Source organism: Myxocyprinus asiaticus, chromosome 27 (genome assembly GCF_019703515.2).
Source record: "Myxocyprinus asiaticus isolate MX2 ecotype Aquarium Trade chromosome 27, UBuf_Myxa_2, whole genome shotgun sequence".
Taxonomy (NCBI): Eukaryota; Metazoa; Chordata; class Actinopteri; order Cypriniformes; family Catostomidae; genus Myxocyprinus; species Myxocyprinus asiaticus.
Window position 1 is genome coordinate 6,600,598 of NC_059370.1, and position 24,348 is coordinate 6,624,945.

Genomic DNA, 24,348 nt, shown 5'->3' on the forward strand with positions numbered 1-24,348 from the left:
TAAATTTATTTGCTATGGTGTTGCAAGAATTCATTTGCCAGAACAAATCTACAAATTGGAAAAGACACAAATTTGTTGGTTTTTCATTATCCAGTTAGCGCTCTTGTCACCTGTGACCTCATTATACAGCATACCTATGCTACTTGCATTATTTGCATAACTGAATTTCAAACATTACGAGTTCACACTACTAAGACAGATAGAAAACATGGACAAGTTCTTGAAAAGGAAAACTATCACCGATGGTTATGTGGGATAGTGGTGTGCCATGATATTGTTTTATTGTAAAAAGTGTGCTGTGGCAGAAAAAATGTTGGGAAACACTGACCTAAACCACACAGAGTTAATCTGTAAAAAAGTATCCAAAAGAAAACACACAGCAGTATGTAAATTCTGCAATGCAATGCTTACCGAGACGGCTGGGACCACATCAAACTTTTATTGGCACTTAGATAGAAGGAAGCATATAGAAAGGTAAGCTAAGTGTAAGTGATGCTAGCAAAGCTAGCTAGCTAACGTTAGCAATCTGCTTCTTGCTGCATTCCATTCAACTTGTAAAGTTGGATTTTCCAACTTCCTACTGGGAAAAGTGCAATGGAACACCACTTGAAGTCCTAATTCCAACTTGGAAAGTCATGCGGAAATTTTAAACTCTGATTTTGCTGAGATGCAGGTGCGTGACGGCGCACAATCTTGTCGGCACCCAAGATGTACAAAATAAGTGATAAACATTCACTTTTATTAAATAATATCGATAAATTAGTAAAAGTTCCTACATTACATGATATTAAAGCTTGTTTAACAAATATTAGCAGAGTAGCAGGTGTTCAAAACATGGTAAATTATACTCTCTTTTGATAATCGTACACATGTAGCACAAATGCTTGCACTGCAGATCGTTTATGAATTGGGTTGATAAGAGACATCTCTGCTGACAGTCAAACACCTGCTAATCTAACGGGAGCATTGCAGTTTTGTTTCCTTTAACTTCATCTTCCCAGCATCTGGCATTGGAATGCCTTTAGTCGGAGATCGGAAATATCAAGTGGAATATCCCACATCCGATTTGAATGGAACGCAGCATCTGTACCTAAACTCATCTTCACCCCTTACCCAAAGAGATTTTGCGAGTATTAGCTATACATATTAGCTACATATGCATTTACTCTTTTTTTAGGGTGCTAGTTTCAGTTGCTTGCCAGCTATTTGCCACCTAGCTAGGTGCGCAAGCTACCTAATGTAAGTTAACATATATTGAGGGATGTAGCTAATGCAGTGTCAACTTTGTGAGAGATTGAAGGGACAGGGCATGCAGTGACAAATTGTTGTTCCCAAGTTACGTTTTTGCTTGTGATAAACAATGGCGAGACAGGCCACATAAAGCTATGTAGCTAATATATATAAAGTTACATTACATCAACGTTAGATAATGTCAGCTCTGACATACTGTAAATGCTACATGCCGCGGTAACGCTCCCTCATTTGGGTGAGAGAGCTAGAGATGTGACAGCAGAGAGTGGAGACCGAGTAATGCGCCTCCACTTATATTAAAAATTTACATTTTAAATAGGCTGATTTGCTTCTGTTTGGCATTCTTTGTTCTATTTTCTTGATTTAGCTATGTGGTTAGCAAATTGCACACATTTATACAAGGCTTGTTGTTGGTTCAGAAACTACAAAAAACCTACTATAACCTACTGTAAAACTTGGAAAAGGAGTGTTGAATAAAGATGGTTAAGTTAATTTCAGCTACTTAGTGTTTGTTTGTATTTGTTTGCTCACAGAAAACAAAGGAAAATTCACCTCTGCAATGCCTTTTGATTATTTTATCAAGACATTTCTCATGGTATACTGATACACACACACATGTATATATATATATATATATATATATATATATATATATATATATATATATATATATATATATATGAACATGGATTTATGCAGTTAATCTGCCCGAAGTAGCTGTGATAGTTTCTAGTACACCTGCAAGGGCGCGGGTTAAATGCATAAATACTGCTTATGACATGCGGGATGCGGGACAAAGTGCACTGATATATTGCTGCAGATTTAAAAATGTACACTTAAAAACTGATTTTTCAAGAGCCCATATTTACAGAATCACCCTGAAAATGACCATTACCATATCACAGAGAACCCCGCGTTATCATTAGAGCCAAAATTTACCTCAGCATGCTGCCTTAAGGGAGCTGCAATTTTAATCTTGAAATATCCGCTTGTCTTGGTGTTGAATGAAGGCACTGCATGACGAAACTATGTTTATTTATTTATTTATTTATTTTTTTTGTGCAGAGCAAAGAAAGTGTTTCACTTAGTTAGAAGAGCATGATGCTGCAGCAGTGATGGACTCGGCTAGAGTGATTGTCTGTGACAGCAGCGCACGCAGCTGTGTGAACTTCCGCTTTCGTAAAAGTCCCATTCAGTAATCTCTCAATAAATTACACATTAGTTAAAATGAAACCCAGTAATGTAATGGCAGGAACGCCGCCCATTGTAACGAAGTAAAAGTAAAAAAAATTCATTAGAAATGTACCTGAGTGAGAGTAAAAAGTACTCACTTTTAAACCTACTCTAAAAGTATTTTTTTTCTCCAAAAAGTTACTCAAGTAAATGTAATGGAGTAAATGTAGTGTGTTACTACCCACCTCTGATAAATAGTAACATATTTATAAATTTCAGCATGTTTAGCATGTGAATAATGAATGATGATGCACCATCCTATACATTATTAGGGGAAATAAATGGAAACCAAATGGAAACACTTGGACACAATTAAGAGTAATATGACATTTGATTCATCATTAAAAGACAATTAAATGACATTAATTATGAAAACATTGCCAGTAAAAACTGAAATGTAAAGTTTCTTCAAATGACTCTGTTCCCTAGCAAAATAACAATGAGAAAATAGACACGTCATTTGTATTATTCATTTCATTTATGGTAATACTTTATGACAAATACTTTATGATAGTGAAACACTCTTGCAGTCATTTAAAAGTCAAGAGGTGATGAAAGTGTATCATCACAAGTTGAGAAAGTTTGCCAGTACATGCCAGTATGGGCAATTAATCTTAAAGGTTTTCCCAAAAAGAAGTCACTATGGCCTAAAGAAATAGCCTACAGTATAAATTAATTAACTAGTTTAAACTGTGGCAATGACATCAGACAAAACATTATAAACTTATTTCATTACAAAAGTGTCAGGAAATACAATTAAAAAAAAATTATTATATCTGGAACAAAATCTATAAATAAACATTAAAAAAAATATATACAGTATATTATGGCCGTTTATGCTCTCCATATCATGAAAATAGGTGATAAACACTCACCATATTTCCCACTATTCCCAAAATTTGGCTTTTATAAAACTTGATTGTTAATGGCAATTTTTCTTTTCTTTCTTTCTTTCTTTCTTTTTTTTTTTTTTTACATTTGAAAGAAAATAAAGTTAATTCTTTTGTTTGTCTTGGACTATAGTGTTACATGTTTTTCACAGTGGTTGCCTCAGTAGAAATGAATGTTTTACCAATGTCACCAAAGATATCACCACTGTAAAACACTCTGATACATTCACACAAGAATCCTCTAAAGTATACTGTTACTGTAAATGTATAGAGAATTTTATAAGATCTGACACATCTAGATTATTCCACATCACAATCTCTATTTACATCTTTTTTAAATGAATATTAATTACAATTTTACAATGTATAACATATCACCACATCCTCTTGATAAACTGGATGTTTGGGGTGTTAAACTTTTGCTGTAAGGGGCATTTTTTCCCCCGGTGCAACTCATAGCGTATCTTCAGTCCTTATTCTAATGTGGTTTTGCTAACAAATATTTAATCACTAATTTGATCAATTATTCTTTAATGAAAATTTTTGACTGTTTGTACATTATGATACTTTTATGGTGCTTTTGCGTTTTGAAAGCTCCAGTCCCCAGTCTTTGTAAATGCATAAAAAAAAGAAAAAAAAAGAATAACCAGTACATTCTGTCCCATAGACGATAATAACAAAAGATAAGTGAAGTAGAAATGCCAAGTTGATATATGCCTAATTATTTTGCTATTCTAGCTATGTATGATGATAGTTGCAACTGTTCGTGTCATTTATTTAATTCTATTAAGCATTTAACAGGGAGATTCCTAGTTTAGTGGTAAATATGTCATTGAAATTTCACGTTACTTATCTATGATTTAAAAAAGGGGAACAATTAGGATGTTGTGTATTTTGACCATGGTGAATGTAGTAATGTGAAGAACTATGGTGTATCATACTCTGTTGAATTTGTCTCAATGAAATTCCAATAAAGAGGCAAAGTTGATTGTTTTTAATTGTCTTCTGTTACATATGACTTTATCAATATCAGGCCAAGTCTGAGTCGAGTCCGAATGAATCTGTTCATGAATCTGAATTAAAACTGTAACCGTAAACTCAACATCAATATTTTAAGCTTATTTTAACCTTCACAACTAAGAAAAAAAAATTGTCAATATAAATGCAACAAAAACACCTCTGTTGCATTTAATATTCACATTTTTCGATTAGTATCCTGCTGAACAAACTTAAAATTGGTTTCAGAATGAAAGCATATGTTTTAGGTGTATGAAGACAAAACTGTCCTTCAACACATTCTTATTGTGTTCTGTTGACTTTTTCAATTATGTGTTGCTTTTCCCATCCTCTCAAACATAGACTAAAGAAAGTAAAAGCTGTGTTAGTCATTACAAACAGTTATTATTATTTTGAATTTTAATTTTCAATTTTCAATTTGTCCATTAAATGTAGTTCAGTTTTATCTAAAATTATGGGTGAAATACATGTAATTAATTTAATGTGTTTAATACATTTAATAAATGGTAATATTATAACATCTAATAATGCCCATAAAATGAAACAGAAAATAAAAACAGAAAAGTTCAGATACCATTAGAAATGTATTTTTATTCTACTACACTTCACACTTTTCAATCCTCCTGCTGTGTCCAGGTGTAGCCTACATCCTTAAAGTTGAGTACATTTTTTTTATGACAAACTCTCCTTGAGCTGACGTTTTGTTATTTTCACATTATATTTAGTATGGATAATAGGTGAATAGAGACTTCTCCCCTCACTTGTGTTCTTCATTGTATTTTCTGACTTTTTTGCCAATGAAACGCAAGTGCCAGCTTTACAGTTAACACACAGAGGTTGCACTACAAATATGTAATGGACTGAGTTGTACAATTTCCATCATGGTCTATTTCATCCATCATATTAGTTTAAATATCCCTAATATGTAGCATATTTGATTTAGTCTCGATAGTCAACATTTTCAGTTAGAAATGACTTTGCTTCGAAACGTGAGTCTGATAAAACATGTGTTCTGTTTAATAATTTGCAGAGTTGGGGAACGTACTTTTAAAAGTGTACTTATGTTATTGATGTTTCTGGATGAGAGTGGCAGAGCATGTGTGGTGATCTCTTTCACACACACACATACAGCACGTGCACGGGAGAGAGAGAAAGTACTTTGAAAGAGTGTGCGCTGCCGCTCTTAGCCATGAATAATCACACGTAAGGACAGATATGCATGAAAACTGATGCGCAGTATCAAATACACAGAATGTATGAAAGTACTAACTGTAGAGAGCACATCATTATGAAGACAAAGCCAAATCCCGGACATTTAGAGGCAATTTTGATATCCCGTCTGGACGCTTTTTTCAGGTCTTAAAAAGAGGATATGTCTGGGAAACAGAGGCTGTATGGTCACCCTATGTTACATATTTGTTTGCTTGTTTATTTGTCATTGCATCACAAATGCCATGAACTCGGCTGGACTCCTAAAGTCCTAAAGGCTCGAGTCCGAGTCAAGTCCGAGTAAAAATGCATCCGAATCCATGACAAGTCCATTAAAATTGGACTTGTGACTTGGACTCGAGGCCGAGTCTGAACTCAAGTACCCCAAAAATACTTGGTCACACTCTTTACATCACTCTTCTTACTCTCTTTTAAAATTCCTTCTCTTCTCCTCTTTTCCTTCACCTTTACCTGGCACTTTCCTAAAAGTAAGATGGCAGGCTACTAATTTGCTTGCTGGATAACCGGCAGAAGAATTTAAAAAGAAATTAGCTCACTTGACTATCATTCCCCTCAGCATTACAACTGAAATCATATGAAACACTTACACTATGTATTATATCGGGGCCTGAAATTAATTTCTGAAGGGCTGATTGCCCCCCTTAGATGCCTCATATTGTTGGGGATTTTTTCCACTTTGTAGTCATGACACAAAGATATTCAATATTGTATATTAATAATAATAATAATTATACAGAAAAATAAAACAGCAACAAAATAAACAGCACACGATTAACCTTGTTGCCGGTAGGCTTCAATAGGGGCTTTCTTGCCAAGTATTTTCATTTAGTGGACTGTTTTGAACATGCAGTAAAAACAGGGACATTTCCCGGAACAACTCCAGTCAGGGACAAACCGTCAAAATCCTGGACTGTCCCCGGAAAACGGGGATGTCTGGTCACCCTAGTTTAGCGTTATTTGCATTTTTTCCCTCCCACCTGTGACAAAATAGAAACAGACCCATTTTTTTTGGGGGGGGGTTGACACACCAGTTAAGAAAAAGTGTGTTAGAGAACCCTAGTATGTCTGTGTGTGAAAACTCATATTTCAACAGAGCTGTGGATATGGCCTTAAATAAAATGCAAGTCAAAACAAGACATCATAGTCATATCATTTACAGTTTGTTCCATCATGTTAAACGAGGTGGATGAAACTGAAAAACATAAATCATGGCCATCTGTGCCAACCCAAATATCTCATCAGAAATAAACGCTTCTCTCCTCTGGGGTTTGAAAGAGAAACTGTGAGTTTACAGAGAGTGTGGAGATTTTTATGGGTGTTATTATAGTGAAAACATGAATGCACATAATATTTACACAGTTTTGATGCCAGTTAGTTCTAAGATATATTTTGGCCCTCAGAGAAGTTGATGCAGACATCTGGTTCTTCTCTGTACAGGTTATGAAACTGTGGCTCATCAATAGTTATTAGTATATGAAAGTTCATTTAATTATAGAAAGTATACTTACCAATGAGATTGTGTGTGTGTGTGTGTGCGTGCATGCGTGTGTATGTTTTGCCTTCGTTGTAGGTACCAAATGTCCCCACAAGGACAGTAAAACCTGAAATAACCTACATTGTGTTTTTAATAAATTTACTTAATGTCTAAATGAACATTCCAAATTGGGGAGAAAAGGGGACAAAAAAACAAACAAAACAAGCAGCACAGAGTTGCGCACTGAAGTTTTATGTGTTGGGTTAAGGGTTCATTCAAATTCCTAACACTATGTATGAACAACAATAGTAAGGCTTGTTGTTGTAGTACAAAAATCTGGGGCCGTATGTATAAAGCCGTTTAGAGTAAAACTTTAGTCTTAAGTGTGTCAAAATTCTAAGAATGACATAATGTTACTCTTATTCCTAGACTTAAGTGTATTTTATTTTTTTTATTTAATGAATACATTGAAACTTGTTGTGAATTAAGCATTAGAAAAATGTGATGGTTAGCATGCCTAAGCTTTCAAAGGGCTGCAACAACCAATAATCAACAATGAATTTAATTATGATTAGTTAAATATATTTGCACTAGCACTGCAATCTCCATCAGTGATGGCACTTTATTGTAGTGAAAATGTGCTTCGATGAAAAAAAAAAACTGTGTTTAACTGAAATCTTATTTGTAACTGTAATGGGATTATAACAATTGGGTTTATTATCATTTCATTTCATGATTTGCATTGTCCATCTATTTATATTTCTTTATATTTCTTCTATTTATATTTCTATTTACACTGGCAGCCAAAAGTTTGGAATAATGTACAGATTTTGCTGTTTCGGAAGGAAATTGGTACTTTAATTCACCAAAGTGGCATTCAGTAGTGGATTTAGGCATGGGCGACATGTGCAGTTGCCCAGGGCGGCATCTTGCGTGGGGCGGCACGAGGCACCCACACAGACCCCCCCGGTAAACAACTTTGGTGGCGTGTTGAAGCGGGGTTCGCCCAAGGCACCAGGCGCTCACATGTCCTCAGCTGACAGCTTCATTGAATTCTACCCGCTCAACACCAGTTTCATGTACAACAGTAAAGAGAAGACTCAGAGGTGCAGGCCTTATGGGAAGAATTGCAATGAAAAAGCCACTTTTGAAACAGAAAAACAAAAAGAAAAGGTTAGAGTGAGCAAAGAAACACAGTCATTGGACAACAGATAATTGGAAAAGAGTGTTATGGATCTTATCCCCATTGGTAAGGTGTGAAAGAAGTGCCCGACAAGACAGTCACATCTATAGCAAGTGCTACAGGAAGTGTGGGGTGAAATGTCACCTGAGTATCTGGACAAACTGACAGCTAGAATGCAAAGGATCTGCAAAGCTATCATTGCTGCACATGGAGGATGTTTTGATGAGAACACTTTAAAGTACTTTTTAAATTGTAATATATATTTTTCATGTTATTAATGTCCTGACTATACATTGTGATCAGTTTGGTGAATGAAATTACTCATTCCTTTCCATAATAGCAAAATCTGTACATTATTCCAAACTGTTGGCCGCCATGTGTATATTGCAAGATTTTGCACTTTGAGGACAACATTTAGCAAGATGTGGAATGATGTTTTAAAATTCAGAACATTTAATTTGGCTTTCTCATTTGATTAATCAAAGAATTAATCCACAGAAAATAACCTATTATTAAAATATTGTTTTATAATGTGTTGTATTAAATCATGAGTGATTTAATGATGTCACACCAGCTGGGACAAATTGCCCTTGCAGGGCTCACTATTGGCCGATTCAGTGGTTGAGGGTGGCCATTTTGGGTCGAAATCACTGCAGTCCTTATTTCACAACATTTAAGTGTCACCTCAGTCAACACTTAAGAATCAGTCTTAGACTTTGCTGAAAGCTGCTTTTAGCATCTTTATAAAAAAGCTCCTACTCTTACACAAGTCCTACTCTCTTTGCTAAGAATGTTTTGACTTTTAAGTCAAAGCTTAAAACTATTCTAAGGAGCATCTCTGAGAAGTTTTATGCATACGGCCCCAGATATTTTATCGCATGAAACCTTGATTACCATGTATTTTGTCTCAATCCTTTTTCAGTTTCACAATGGCATCTAGATAAAGCGCAATCTACAGTAGTTGCCATTTCCACTGGAACAGGAGTCTGATTGGCTGTTTTTATCACAGTCAAAATGATTATATCGTAACATGCACCAATCTATTGCATTATCACATCCGAAACATATTTCTTTCATTTTTGTATCAGTCCTGAAGGTCACTCACTTCCTGTAGTTCTCATGCCCTGCTGTTGGCCTCCCAGTTGACGGCTAGACTTCCTCTAATCCTGTGTTTCCCTGCGGGATTACGCACGTATTGAAATCCCTATCAGATTTTGCCTCACTTCAATCTTTTTCCATTCCTTCTGCAGAAATGCTCTGTGCATTTCAATTACATATCAACGTTGTGTTCACATTTTCTTTTTTTCCCTCTTCTTTCTTTCTCTCTCCAATAATCCATTCTCCCCAGGCAAAGGTCAGGGTGTGTTCAGTTGTGGCGGTCTGGCGCTGCTGAGAAATGCTAAACAGACGCACACGGATGGGTAGAATTCCTAGACTCCTTCAACAAATGATATCTATGTTTTTGCCATCTCTGGAATGGAATGCATGTGAGGGACCCCTAGTTTAGTGTTTAGTAAATTATAGCAGTTTAAAAAAAAAAAAAAAAAAAAAGTCCCTGATGAACATTTCTCATGTAAACCATAGACAGTGGCATTACCAGGATGCAATGATTTAATAGGCATATTGACCTTTAGGGTGGGCAATGTTGGAGGTATGTTAGTATTTGGGTAATTCACTAAACAGTTGTGCCACTTTTGCGCGTGGTATTTCAGCGCATATACCTACATTTTCTTCACTAACCACCTGCAATCTATTTTAGCAGGCGCAATCAGTGCAAAAATTGCGCTGTGTCTTGAATATTTAAATGAAGTAATTCCTTTCCACGCAAACATGCTTCCTTTCTATGTAAATTAGGCTCATTGCAAGTAGCGTTTTGTTCACAAAAACTGCACGGCGCAATTTAAATCACGCTATTATTGCCAAATAAATACTGGCGGTAAAGCTAATTTTGCTTAAAAGAAATGTTTATGCACATTTTCTTTCGATCATATCAGCAGTAATTCATCAAATATTATGAAATGATGGAGAAGAGCGTTATAAAATGTCAGATATCCAGATATAATTCAATTAATTCTCAGTGAATTCTCCAACAGAGTCTCATGACCAGATGTCACTCTGGTGCTGTATTCAATTTATTTACACAATGCTAAATTAAAATATTAAATGATTTGAAAGTACTTTCATCATTTACTCATTGCTTTATTTATTTATTGCTTATTTCCTCATCGTTTTGTATGCTATGGGACACAAAGAGAGTTTCACAATGTACGAGTTGCAACTCGAAAATAAAAGCACCATAAAAATGATCATAAAAAACAATCCATGCTATTTGTGCACCGTACTCCAGATCTTCCGATGCCTTGTGATCACTGTGTGTGAAGAACAGATCCAACTATAATAGCCAGAGATTAAACTAAACTATTAAAACTGTTGCACTGCACAGCTTTTGTTTTGCAGTCCGTCCGATCATCTCGGCTGGGAAGACAAATTTCAGCCCACACGAAAACACGCCTCCGACCATAGATATTTGAAATTTTGATCATTTGCTGTTTTTTAGTGATATCAATCAACATGAAATACAAATTGACCCTATTCCAAAGAAAAACAATACAAAATATAAAACAAAATAACTTACTAATAATCAGTGTTGGATGTAATCTGATTACAAAGTATTTAGTTACTGTAATCTAATTTTAAAGTTAAAAAAGTAGAGCAATGCATTACATTCTAAATACTTTTAATCAGATTACAGTTACTGACTTTCAATAAAGGTAATTACTTTTAAAGTAAATAAATTACTTGGGTTGCATGTTTCTAAAATAAATATTATTTGTGTATAATAACTTTAAAATATGAATTAACACATACTGTGTGTATCTCTGTTTGTGTTTCTGTGACAGCTGAAAGGAGTGTGACACTGAACAAGGAGGAAATATAGGCATTTTGAATTTGCTGAATAGAAAAACAATGTTTCTGTGAAAAGTGTTTTCTTTACAAAAGTAATCGTTACACAGCACCGCCAAAATTAGATTTTGAGACTGCAGCGCACACAGGAATAAGGTTATGACAGGAAATACAAATATTGTAAGGCCTGTTGTTGATTATTATGCTTGGGGGACTACCCATTCAAGTCAAGTCAAGTCATTTTTATTTGTTTATACCTTCTCACAACACACATTGTTTCAAAGCAGCTTTACCATTGGCTGTTGTATTCGAGTAATAAGGTAAGGCCTAGGGTGTGTTCACACTTGTAGTTTGGTTCTCTTGGTCCAGACCAAAAAAGAAAATTATACATTTAGTCCTGGTTCACTTAGCGTTCACACTGGCATTTTTAACACTGAACCTAATGATACAACACAAAAGGCAACGAGAAAAAGTCACAACCTGATTGGACAGCTTTTACGACCTATATTTTGCGACGGAACTTGCCGAACATCCAAAACAATGCTGGCTGCTGGGCGAAATGCGCTCGTTAGATTTATATATGTATATATGGTGGTATTTTTACCAGCTGAGAATAAACAAAGAGCTAATAAAATGTGTAAAGGAGTCAAAACAGCGCCAGAAATTCCTCCATTGCACACACAAAAGAAGACATGCTGCAAGGACGGCTGATGGTGGTTCCGACGCCTGTACCGAACTGTAATGGGCAACATAGCTCCTATGATGAGAAGAACCAGGTATGCTTGAGGTCAGTATTAGGCAAATTACTTCCTGTTTTTGGTCTGTTTAGATGTCTTTGGTCCATTCTGCATTCATATATCAATCGAACTGCACCAGAGTTTGTTTGGAAGCGGACCGAGACCCACTATTCAGGCGGTCTCGGTCCGCTTGTTTGGTGCGCTCCAAGGTACGGGTGGCAGCGTTCACACTTGTTCAAATGAACCGCACTAACAAAGCAATCGCACCAGAGTTCGTTTTAATCAAACCAAACCGTCCAAATGTGAACACACCCCCAGAGTACGTAAGGTAAGAGTAAGGTATGAGTAAGGTCTGTGCAATGTTTGGAGACTATTTGGGGATGTTATTAATTGTCATTTATAAGTAATTTGAAATTATAATTCTGTTTCAACTGCCCCCTAATGCCCACCCTTGGCAACGGGCCTGTATGCATAGCAAAGCAAAAGATAGCTTTGGGATTCATTTTTGTTGTTTCTGAACTATGGCAATTTATTTAGTTTCTAAACCTCAGTATTTCAAGTAATAGCAACTCTGTCAGTGTGCTTCTGTTTAACCGTAATGTTTTATTACACTTATAAATACATTAGTTACATTATACTACCTAATTAATATTTTAAATAATATTTTATTTAAAAATGTATTAACATGTAATAGGCAGGTAAATTTAGTCACAATAATTTGTGTTACAATACATTATATTATAGATAATTTTTTTAGCACTAACCCCACCCTTACGCCTAAACCAACATGATTGGCCACATTATGCCGACTCACTGAACAAGCAGCATCTCCCATTAGACCATTTTGCATCAGCACAATTGTGTTTACCTTCCCCTGTGGTGTAACTGGAAACTTGTTGCATCTGCAGCATGGGAGACCCAGGTTCAGATCCAGCACTGAAACCAGGAAGTAAATGCATTTGCATAATCAGTGAAGAGCATGATTTAGAGGTTGAATATTCCCCCTCTAACATTACATTTTCACTCCACTGATGGTTAGGATTAGGTTTGGGGTTGGGTGCTTCACAACTCGCTTTTGGCACCCCTCTATGGACATTTCACCTGGAAAATTAAGCTAACGCCTGCCCATTTGCCCAACAACACTTACCGCTTTGGCCACAGGGGGCAGTGTTTCGCATTTCGGTACGCACAGACAATTTTAGCTAAAGAAATGTCAACCTACTGTTTCTGATTACACTGTGAAATAACTCTGCCTAAACCTAACCAATTCTCAACTATCTAAAAGAAAAAGTATTACAATTGACTCATGCTGCATTAAAAGTCCTCTGTAGTCACACTCGGATGGCAGGTTCTTTGAGTACTTTCAGTTAGTGTATAGTGTAAAATTGCAGTTCTACTGTGGTAAGAGCAACTCTGTCCATTATAAGAGCTATATAAGTTGTAGTCAGTTGCCTCTCTGTTTAATTTTAATCCAGTTCCTGTCTCTGCCAGAGCTAATTGGTCTTTATTTGATGGGGGCGGGATGAGGGATAATCCTGTGCCCCTCTGCCAACAGCATTGTGACAGCTGGGGGAATAATTAACATTTCCAACAGTCATTATCCAACATTAATTTATGTGCTTTCACACACTTTAGAAAAACAGCATGCATTTGGCCTCGTTGTCCAGTTTTAATACTATTATTGTTGATTTTTATTTTTGCCCTTGGAGAGGGACATACATGACAGGAAATCCCTACAAATATATAACCCTACTTGGTTTATATTTTTGTTGAATTGAGCTGGGTAATTCAACAGTGAAATCTTACTGGTTCAAATTCAAATTCCTGCTCTACATACATTAAACATCTAATATGCTCTGATTGGCTGCGCTTATGTCCAGTGATGGGCAGTAGCTTCGCTACAAATAGCAAAGCTTTTAGGTAAACTACATTTCTGTGTAACGAGGTGGTAGCTTTTTAAATCAAGTAGCTTTTTAGTAGCAAAGCTATATTTTTGATCAGTTAGTGGCGTAGCTTTGATAAATGCTACACAGCTACATCATACCATATACACAGTGTTTACTATCAGCAGTTTTGAATCAGAACTAAAAATGTCCGGTTCACAAATGAATCGCTCATTTGAGTCGGTTCTTTGCAATGAATTGGTTACAAGTGATAGCAAAGAGGTCTGAATCGGTTCACGATTCTATCTGAATGACTTAGAAAGCTCACGTGTTCAGGTTATATTAGACAAGTGTTTCCCAACCTTTTTTTCTGCCATGGCACACTTTTTACGACTAAAAAATTCTACGGCACACCACTATCCCACACAGGCTAACGTCCTGGTTACTTGCGTAACCTCCATTCCCTGGACCACCTGAGGGTGGAGTCTCCACTCTCCCCTAAGGGTAACCTGCCGTGACAGCATGTCCGCTGCAGTGTTGTCATTGCCCGGAGAGAGAGGTCGGTCACCGAGCACAGCTCCTGCATCAATCCCGGGGCGGAACTACCCTCGTGCAGTTCCTTTAGTACCTTGTTTTGGTGGACTTGCAGGAGAACCATGGTGTGCAGGGCGGAGGCGGCTTGTCCAGCGGCACCATAGGCCTTGGCCGTCAGAGACAACATAAACCTACAGGCCTTGGATGGGAGCTTTGGGCGCCCACGCCAGTTGGCAGCGCTCTGCGGGCATGGGTGCACCGCGAGTGCCTTATCCACCGGGGGGGTTTGCCGAATAGCCCTTGGCCTCCCCACCATTGAGGGTACTGAGGGCGGAGAAGCTGAAAGATTGGGACTCTGTATATTTTCCTGCTTTTTTGTGCTTAACTGATCACATGCCTAACACTGGTATATGGTAATCATTTCGCCTCTGATCAGAAGCTTCTAGTACATGCAGAAATACATCTAGACACATAATTACAGGATTAGATGAATAGTATATGAATGCAGAGTTTTTATACAGAAATGTGCAAAGGAAATTCTTCAAATGGATATGGGTTTGTAGAGTTACTAGTATAAATATGAAAAAAAATGTAGTGATTTTTCATTTTGAACATATGGGTTTATATAGTTAACAAATTAATTTACATGTTTTTTACATGCACATACTGTACATTTTATAGTGCACTATGCTGTATTGCAATATATTGTACTATATATTATATATATACAGTTGTGCTCAAAAGTTTGCATACCCTGGCAGAAATTGTGAAATTTGGAGTCTTTTATTTAAGGATAGTGATCATATGAAGCCATTTATTATCACATAGTTGTTTGGCTCCTTTTTAAACAATAATGGTAACAGAAATCACCCAAATGGCCCTGATCAAATGTTTACATACCCTTGAATGTTTGGCTTTGTTACAGACACACAAGGTGACACACACAGGTTTAAATGGCAATTAAAGGTTAATTTCCCACACCTGTGGCTTTTTAAATTGCCATTAGTGTCTGTGTATAAATAGTCAATGAGTTTGTTAGCTCTCATGTGGATGCACTGAGCAGGCTAGATACTGAGCCATGGGGAGCACAAAAGAACTGTCAAAAGACCTGTGTAACAAGGTAATGGAACTTTATAAAGATGGAAAAGGATATAAAAAGATATCCAAAGCCTTGGAAATGCCAGTCAGTACTGTTCAATCACTTATTAAAAAGTGGAAAATTCGGGGATCTCGATACCAAGCCAAGGTCAGGTAGACCAAGAAAGATTTCAGCCACAACTGCCAGAAGAATTGTTCAGGATACAAAGAAAAACCCACAGGTAACCTCAGGAGAAATACAGGCTGCTCTGGAAAAAGACGGTGTGGTTGTTTCAAGGAGCACAATACGACGATACTTGAACAAAAATGAGCTGCATGGTCGAGTTGCCAGAAAGAAGCCAATGCCACAAAAAAGCCTGGTTACAATATGCCGACAACACCTTGACACGCCTCACAGCTTCTGGCACACTGTAATTTGGAATGACGAGACCAAAATAGAGCTTTATGGTCACAACCATAAGTGCTATGTTTGGAGAGGGGTCAACAAGTATTGTTGTATATGCATTTTTTCCTTGTACCCCAAATGTGCACACGGTAAATGCTAATCTATGGATTTGTAATTGTTTTTAGAGTGAGAGAAGAAGTGTGTTTTGAAGCTGTTCTTTAGCCCCATTAGCTTATTTGCTGGAGGCACTGATGGTTATTAATGTACAGATTACAAAGCAACAGGAACAAGTTAATAGGATCACACTGTTAAAATGGCTCCAACGATTAATTCCTAAACTTACCACATGTGCCTTAATGAGCAAACTCAACCATATATTATTTAATAACAGTATATTCATATTTAAATGTATCCAATCAAATGAGATGACTTCACAGCGGCTAGTTTAACCTGGGATGACCAAAAACGGCGGATGTTCCTGGATGTTACAAGCCTTTAATCAGCACTCATGCAGATTCACATTGGCAGGGGAGTGTTGAGGGAACATCTGTTGGGTTTAATAAGGTCAGCTTAGCGCTCTACAGTTGCTTCTGAGAACACTTGACATCAGAAAATGGATCCACAGCTGCTTCAGATGCTATTCAATTTACTGCATGAACATTGTATATGTTACACTAATAATCGATTACGAAGCAAATTGAGTTTTTTCAGCACATTCAGCTTTACTCAACAAGCTCATTTAGTTATTTGACATCTAGCAGTTCTATTATATCTAGAGAGAGTTATCTGTTAGCATTCCCATTCATCAGTGGCAGTTGCTTATTGCATGCATCCCTGGACATATGCGATATACATTCTGCCATCTTTACTCAATATAGGATATTGTTGCTGTCAGAAGAAAAACATGTTTTGAAGAGTTTTGAATGTTTTGAAGAGCATCAACTAATTTACCTCAGCTGTATGGCTGAAGTGTAGTGAAGAGATTGATACATCGCACTGGCTCTGTGATTTCCCTGACAACCAAAGCCATTCATGCATGCACAATGTCAGGTGGCTTTAAAATTAGACCATACCAGCCATATACGGTTGCCAGATTTCCATCTTCGTGAAACTGCGAGTGAAAGCTAATTCTGACTGCTAATTCTGGCAATTTATGCGTTGGACCCGGAAAACGCGTCTCGAAACTGAACTGTCCACTCAACAACCGGACTAGAAACCCTAGTCATAAAACTGATTTAGACATAAAATAGTAAGTGAATGCTCAGATTATATTAATAAATGAGTTTAGATTAATATATTCTTTAGCAATCCCTACCAACACAAGTTCTGGCAACACAAACAGTTAGACTTGAGTCTGTAACTGAACATGAGTCATTGGAACACATGATAAGAAAACCTTGGATGTCCACGTTCAATAACAAAAATCCAATTCAATTATTGAACAGTTCACTAACAGGTGTGTAATGATAGAATTCTATTTATGGTGCTAAAGGTGACTAGTTTTGTTATTTTCAATTCATTTTCATGCTCTTGAAAAAATAATTTTTTGGAGATACACGCTTTTCATCAGACAGCTACGTTATACAGTGTATATGATGTTGGAATGACCCCAAGGTTGGTCAGCATGAAATACATAGTGTAAAAATACATTTCAGTGTTAATGAGCTGTGGGTTTAGCTTCCAGAGTTTTATGCAGCCTGATCTCAAATGATGATTTTTGCAAAATTATATTACGTGGTTCATTACACATATTGTGGCAATTCAGAGGTGAAATGTCCACTGAATGGCGCTTAAAGCGAGTTAAACTCTCTCCCAGACAGATGAGGTTTTAAGATTAATGCTTTATTGAGTTTTAAATCAACAAAACCTACCTCCCTACCCTTAACCTTAAACCTAAACCTAACCGGTAGTGTCATATAAAGCAAATGTGGCATGAAAAACAATTGCTGAAGCAACAATGTCATTTGTGGCGCTTCTATGACACTTTTGACACACATGTTGACTCGCATGCTTTAGGACTACCCTGGTCCTTCACATCATTCTTTTTTTTCTCCCCTTTTCTCCCCAGTTCGGAATGCCCAATTCCCAATGCGCTCTAAGTCCTCGTGGTGGCGTAGTGACTCGCCTCAATCCGGGTGGCGGAGGATGAATCTCAGTTGCCTCTGCATCTGAGACCGTCAATCCGCACATCTTATCACGTGGCTTGTTGAGCGTGTTACCACGGAGACATAGCACATGTGGAGGCTTCACGCTATTCTCCGTGGCATCCACGCACAATTCACCATGCGCCCCACCGAGAGCGAGAACCACATTATAGCGACCATGAGGCGGTTACCCCATGTGACTCTACCCTCCCTAGCAACCGGGCCAATTTGGTTGTTTACGAGACCTGTCTGGAGTCTCTCAGCACGCCCTGGATTTGAAGATTTGAACTCGCGACTCCAGGGGTGGAAGTCAACGTCTTTACTCGCTGAGCTACTCAGGCTCCCCTTCACATCATTCTTAAACAAGCTTGTAAATGCAGTTGGTTATGTTATGCTAATGTTAAAACATATTGCCTTACAAGTCAAGAGCTATAGTAAAAGTGTTTTGATGTCATAAGATAGCATTGTGTGAGGAACAGGTTGAAAAGTAAGAATCTGTGGTTTGATAATCTGCCGTTTTACTTGTGATTTGTGTGAAAGGGAATAAAAGTAATTACACCTGGAAACTGCTGTGATACGTACAGGTGCATCTCAATAAATTAGAATGTCGTGGAAAAGTTCATTTATTTCAGTAATTCAACTCAAATTGTGAAACTCGTGATTTAAATAAATTCAGTGCACACAGACTGAAGTAGTTTAAGTCTTTGGTTCTTTTAATTGTGATGATTTTGGCTCACATTTAACAAAAACCCACCAATTCACTATCTCAAAAAATTAGAATACATCATAAGACCAATAAAAAAAACATTTTTAGTGAATTGTTGGCCTTCTGGAAAGTATGTTCATTTACTGTATATGTACTCAATACTTGGTAGGGGCTCCTTTTGCTTTAATTACTGCCTCAGTTCGGCGTGGCATGGAGGTGATCAGTTTGTGGCACTGCTGAGGTGGTATGGAAGCCCAGGTTTCTTTGACAGTGGTCTTCAGCTCATCTGCATTTTTTGGTCTCTTGTTTCTCATTTTCCTCTTGACAATACCCCATAGATTCTCTATGAGGTTCAGGTCTGATGAGTTTGCTGGCCAGTCAATCACACCAACACCATGGTCATTTAACCAACTTTTGGTGCTTTTGGCAGTGTGGGCAGGTGCCAAATCCTGCTGGAAAATGAAATCAGCATCTTTAAAAAGCTGGTCAGCAGAAGGAAGCATGAAGTGCTCCAAAATGTCTTGGTAAACGGGTGCAGTGACTTTGGTTTTCAAAAAACACAATGGACCAACACCAGCAGATGACATTGCACCCCAAATCATCACAGACTGTGGAAACTTAACACTGGACTTCAAGCAACTTGGGCTATGAGCTTCTCCACCCTTCCTCCAGACTCTAGGACCTTGGTTTCCAAATGAAATACAAAACTTGCTCTCATCTGAAAAGAGGACTTTGGACCACTGGGCAACAGTCCAGTTCTTCTCCTTAGCCCAGGTAAGACGCCTCTGACGTTGTCTGTGGTTCAGGAGTGGCTTAACAAGAGGAATATGACAACTGTAGCCAAATTCCTTGACACGTCTGTGTGTGGTGGCTCTTGATGCCTTGACCCCAGCCTCAGTCCATTCCTTGTGAAGTTCACCCAAATTCTTGAATCGAATTTGCTTGACAATCCTCATAAGGCTGCGGTTCTCTCGGTTGGTTGTGCATCTTTTTCTTCCACACTTTTTCCTTCCACTCAACTTTCTGTTAACATGCTTGGATACAGCACTCTGTGAACAGCCAACTTCTTTGGCAATGGATGTTTGTGGCTTACCCTCCTTGTGAAGGGTGTCAATGATTGTCTTCTGGACAACTGTCAGATCAGCAGTCTTCCCCATGATTGTGTAGCCTAGTGAACCAAACTGAGAGACCATTTTGAAGGCTTAGGAAACCTTTGCAGGTGTTTTGAGTTGATTATCTGATTGGCATGTCACCATATTCTAATTTTTTGAGATAGTAAATTGGTGGGTTTTTGTTAAATGTGAGCCAAAATCATCACAATTAAAAGAACCAAAGACTTAAACTACTTCAGTCTGTGTGCATTGAATTTATTTAATACACGAGTTTCACAATTTGAGTTGAATTACTGAAATAAATTAACTTTTCCACGACATTCTAATTTATTGAGATGCACCTGTATGGCATTAAATGCAAAAATTTAGGTATAGTCATGTTATTTTTTATCAATGTCCCATGTGCTGCAAAAAAAGGTGTGTCTCTCTGGGATCAGTGTTCCAGCCAATGGGCAAGTGCCCTGTTCCCGGATCTACCAAATTATCTATGTGCTGGAGAGAGACTGATGAACACTTTGTTTCCTGATGAACCTCCATATTCACGTTTAATCAACAATTAGCAGCTCCTCTGCATCACATTAGTTGACTTGCTGAAGCATGCAATTACAGCTGGCTCCCAATTCACTGCAAAAACATATTCTTTCATCATTAAAAACTAATAGAGAGATAATAGAGAAGAGATTAGATTTTGTTAGTTGAGTTTGTTGTGTTCAGGTTATATTAGACAAAGCCTTTTTTAATGTCTGAGTTGAATTCTCTGCTGGGGAAAAAAAAACAACAAAACACACACACACACACACACACACACACACACACACACACACACACACACACACACACACACACATTGTAACTGTTCTTAGTGGGTTTAAGCTAATGCTCAGCTGGTTAAGCTGTTTAAATAAGAAAGTGCTAAGGGGGAAATATGATCCCTCTTTTTCGACCCCGTTAAAAATCTGTATAATTTATAGATTTTTTTTAATTTTTATTGTATTTTTATTTATTTTTTTATTTTTTGTATAATTTGTTAATTTATCTGGTTTATTACAAAGGTATTAACTATTAATTTTCTCTTTAAAATGTAGTGAAGTAAAAGTGATAGTCAACAAAAATATTTAGACTCAAGTAAAGTACAAATATTCAAAAACTGTACTTAAGTACATTAACAAAGTATTTGTATTTTTTTAATATACACCTCTGTGACTGAATAGTCATTAATAAATCCCTTTATAAACCCTTAACAACATCTGTTACCACACAATCTGTAATGTGCTTATTTTTTATCAATAATGTACATGTGAAACAAGGAACATGTGTAACAATGTTATAAATAACTGACGGATGAGTGTTTCATTGGTTGGAAATTAACTTATGGCATTTACACATATGGATGTCCTATAATCTTGAACATTTAACGTGGTCTGCTGCTGCTGCTTCTGCTGCTGGCGCTACATCACTTAAAGAGTCCAGGTAGAACATGCAAACCATTTTTTCTCATGGAATATTATGTTTCACTTGGAAATGCATTTTGGAAATAAAATGGGATGTGAATACATTTTCATGTTGACTTTAAAGCGATGGTTGAGATAGAATATTACAAAAGTTGTGCTGGGAATAAATATCGAGAAATCTTTTTCTTTTTTCTTTTATGAGTACTTGTTTTTTCTCTTTGTCTCACATCTTAAGACACCTTGATATTGTAATGTAACCACACACTTCTGAATGGGGAAAGCAACCTAGAAGGTTTAAAAAAAGAGTTCTAATACTAACCCTTCATTTATGGACAGATGGGGACTTTTGTGATTTATTGCAGAATACACAAAGACAGTATTCTTGGAGCTCAGCATTTCATCACTTCAGGGATTCTGACATTTGCCATTGAGGTTTCTATTGTTTTATCAGCTATTTTTTTTCCCTCTGTCCACCAGGGCCTGCCTGCAAGTCAGCATCACCTAAACTGGAACGCGAGGAGCCCAAGTCAGAGAAACTGCTGGATAAGGCGAGCGAGAGCGGGGCCTCTCTGAATGAGCTCTCTACCTCCAGCTCCGAGATCCACTCTGAGGCCACTTCGCCCCAGGACGGGGGCCCCATCCTGGTGTCTTGTGGTGAGGTCGTTGGGGGATCCCTGGCCCCGTGTGGCGCCCTGCACTCTGTCTCTCGACCTCCGAGCACACTCACTCTGGGCCGACCGCCAAAGAAAGGTTCCTCCGTGCAGTGGATGGAGCTACCGGATAAAAGGCGGAACAGCGAGCTGTTCCAGTCCCTCACCAGTGGGGTGGGACCGCGGGAAGGTGAAGGCAGTGGTCTGACCAGAAGGAAGACTCTGGAGAGGCCCAGTGCAGAAGAGGAAATGAAACAGTGCATCCGAGAATTTCGAAAGATCAAGATCCCCCCTGCGTTCCCAGAGCGCAAACGGCAGTGGCAGTCAGAACTACTTCAGAAATACGGCCTTTAAAGAAAACTCAGGATAGAATAACTTTGTTTTAAACTACCCATTTTATTCACAATCGCACACACTATATTGCTATATTTGTTCAAAGTTTCCTCAATTCCTCAATTCCAAAAACAGAATTCCTCAAATGCCTTGATATACATTGAGAAACAGAACCATACAACCAACCATTGGAAAAATGTTGAAAGAAGCAAATTGGGAATAGAACCAATGAAACACAGTCCACTTTGCTACATTTTGTTGGCATGGAACTACAAAGATCGACAGCACCATTGCTTTACCATTCATTTCTTTAGAACTTGAAAAAACTATTAAAAAGTGACGAAAGAAATGTTTTTGAATAAAGTGAGATTCAAGAGCCATTCCATTAGAGCCATCTAATTAAACCATTGTATTGTTCAGAAAGTATGTAGAATCTATTAATTACTGAACTGACAGACATTGTGTCATCTGTCTTTGGTGGCCTAGGCAAAGTGGAAATAGAAATTCATCATGTGTAGTCATGTCACTTCACTGGAGAAATGTGGAGCACTTGAATCAGTCTAGAGTCTATGTGATTTATGTGAAATGCTGGTCTTACCAATATATACAGTATATAAAGGTCTTTTTTACAACATAAACAGATCTGCTGATATACTTTTCGCTGAGAATCATGAAGATTGAATGGAAAGTAATTTCGAATTATACCATGCATAATTTATACAGGATCTACTATCTTACAAGGTTGAGTCAATTTGAATTTAATTTGAATTGAGGAATCAAACAGGATGCAGAATTTTAGAAGGCAATTTAAGAATGTAGAATTAAACTGGTCTTTCTAGCAAGTCAGTCCACTGTCAGCCATCTTTGGAATGCTTTCAGGAGGCCCATGACAGTGCAGCTCCTATCTACTTGAATGGAGAAACAATGAAATCTCAAAAACGGTTGGTCAAGATTGCGATCAAAGAATATATTTCAAATCTGCAGTAAAATCTGACAAAACTGGTATCATAAATTGTGCTTCTTTACATCATATAACGCAAGTTTCCCGGCTTGTATAGCTAATGTGCATGCGCATTCTCAAGTTGACAGGCGATGTCTGTATCTAAAAGGTGATTGGCTCTTTTGCCTGTAAGGCGGGACTTCCTTTCTACATCTGATGATCGTTGGCAGTTCCAATTTCTCCCATTCATATTAATAGAAGTGACCTGTCTCGCTAAATAGTCTCTGGGAAAGCGTGTTACAGGTGACTGACAATCCTCAGCCATTTGTATTGCATAAATAAATATGGAATTAGTAAATTAAGTGTTGGATAGGAAACTAGCTAAAATTTGATGCCTGTATTGTATTGATTTGAAATACTGTTTGTTGACTGGTTGGTCTCTATGGGAATAAAAGTAATACCTTTTCTTATGATTTTGCCATCTCATACAAATTATTACATTTAATGGACCATGGTGCAGGAACACATTGTTTCAATAATGGTCTAATTTACTTTATGTATTATGTATATACAGTAATCAGTAGAATCAGATTTTGATGTCAGTATTTCTTTTTATAAAGTTAAATATATTGAAAACAATGTGGTGGCCATTTTAGGGTGCTGTACGGCTATGCTAATTGTTTTGACAGCATTGAACTTATTAGAACTATATCTATCAGAAAAAAATTTAGTCTACTTATCAGGGAATAAATAGGCATAATTAGTCAGAATTAATTATGTAATTATTTATGTTTTGTTGGACTAATGAAATTTCTCTATTGTGTGACTTTGTTAAATTGTTTTGAACGGCAATTAAGTATATTCCTTTTCCTGACATTTCAATTCCGATTCCTGTTCAACATCCTTAAGGGCGTGACCAATTCAATTTAAATTCAACATCCTTTCCAAGTTTTATAGGTTAAGTAAAATTAATACATATGTACATTAGTGATTTCTTCTCCGATGTATTGTGTAACAAAGTCCGTAATGGGGTTGCAAGGAGGAAGTGGGAGACAGCGAATCCAACTCAAATGGTATTTATTTTATAACACAAAATTGACTTTTCAGCACGTCACTCAATAATCACGCTTTTCAGCGCACACAGCTTAACACAGTCTCGAATCAACATGCAAATTCAACATCCTGAGGCATGT

At 37.3% G+C, this 24,348-nt stretch overlaps 1 protein-coding gene across 2 annotated transcripts in view; it reads left to right on the forward strand.

The window, feature by feature from the left end:
* Positions 1–23,596, forward strand: part of LOC127418339 (BTB/POZ domain-containing protein KCTD8-like) — a 63,414-nt gene extending 39,818 nt beyond the window's left edge. The window contains exon 2 of one of the 2 annotated variants that reach the window (XR_007893410.1): positions 21,710–21,840. Coding sequence is in view for 1 of the 2 variants with exons in the window: in XM_051658917.1 (XP_051514877.1) it covers positions 21,710–22,236 (527 nt within the window). In the remaining variant the exon portion in view is untranslated. Of the gene's footprint in view, positions 1–21,709 lie in introns of both variants that reach the window. The other variant, XM_051658917.1, reaches the window with a different exon arrangement.
* Positions 23,597–24,348: the final 752 nt, after the last annotated feature.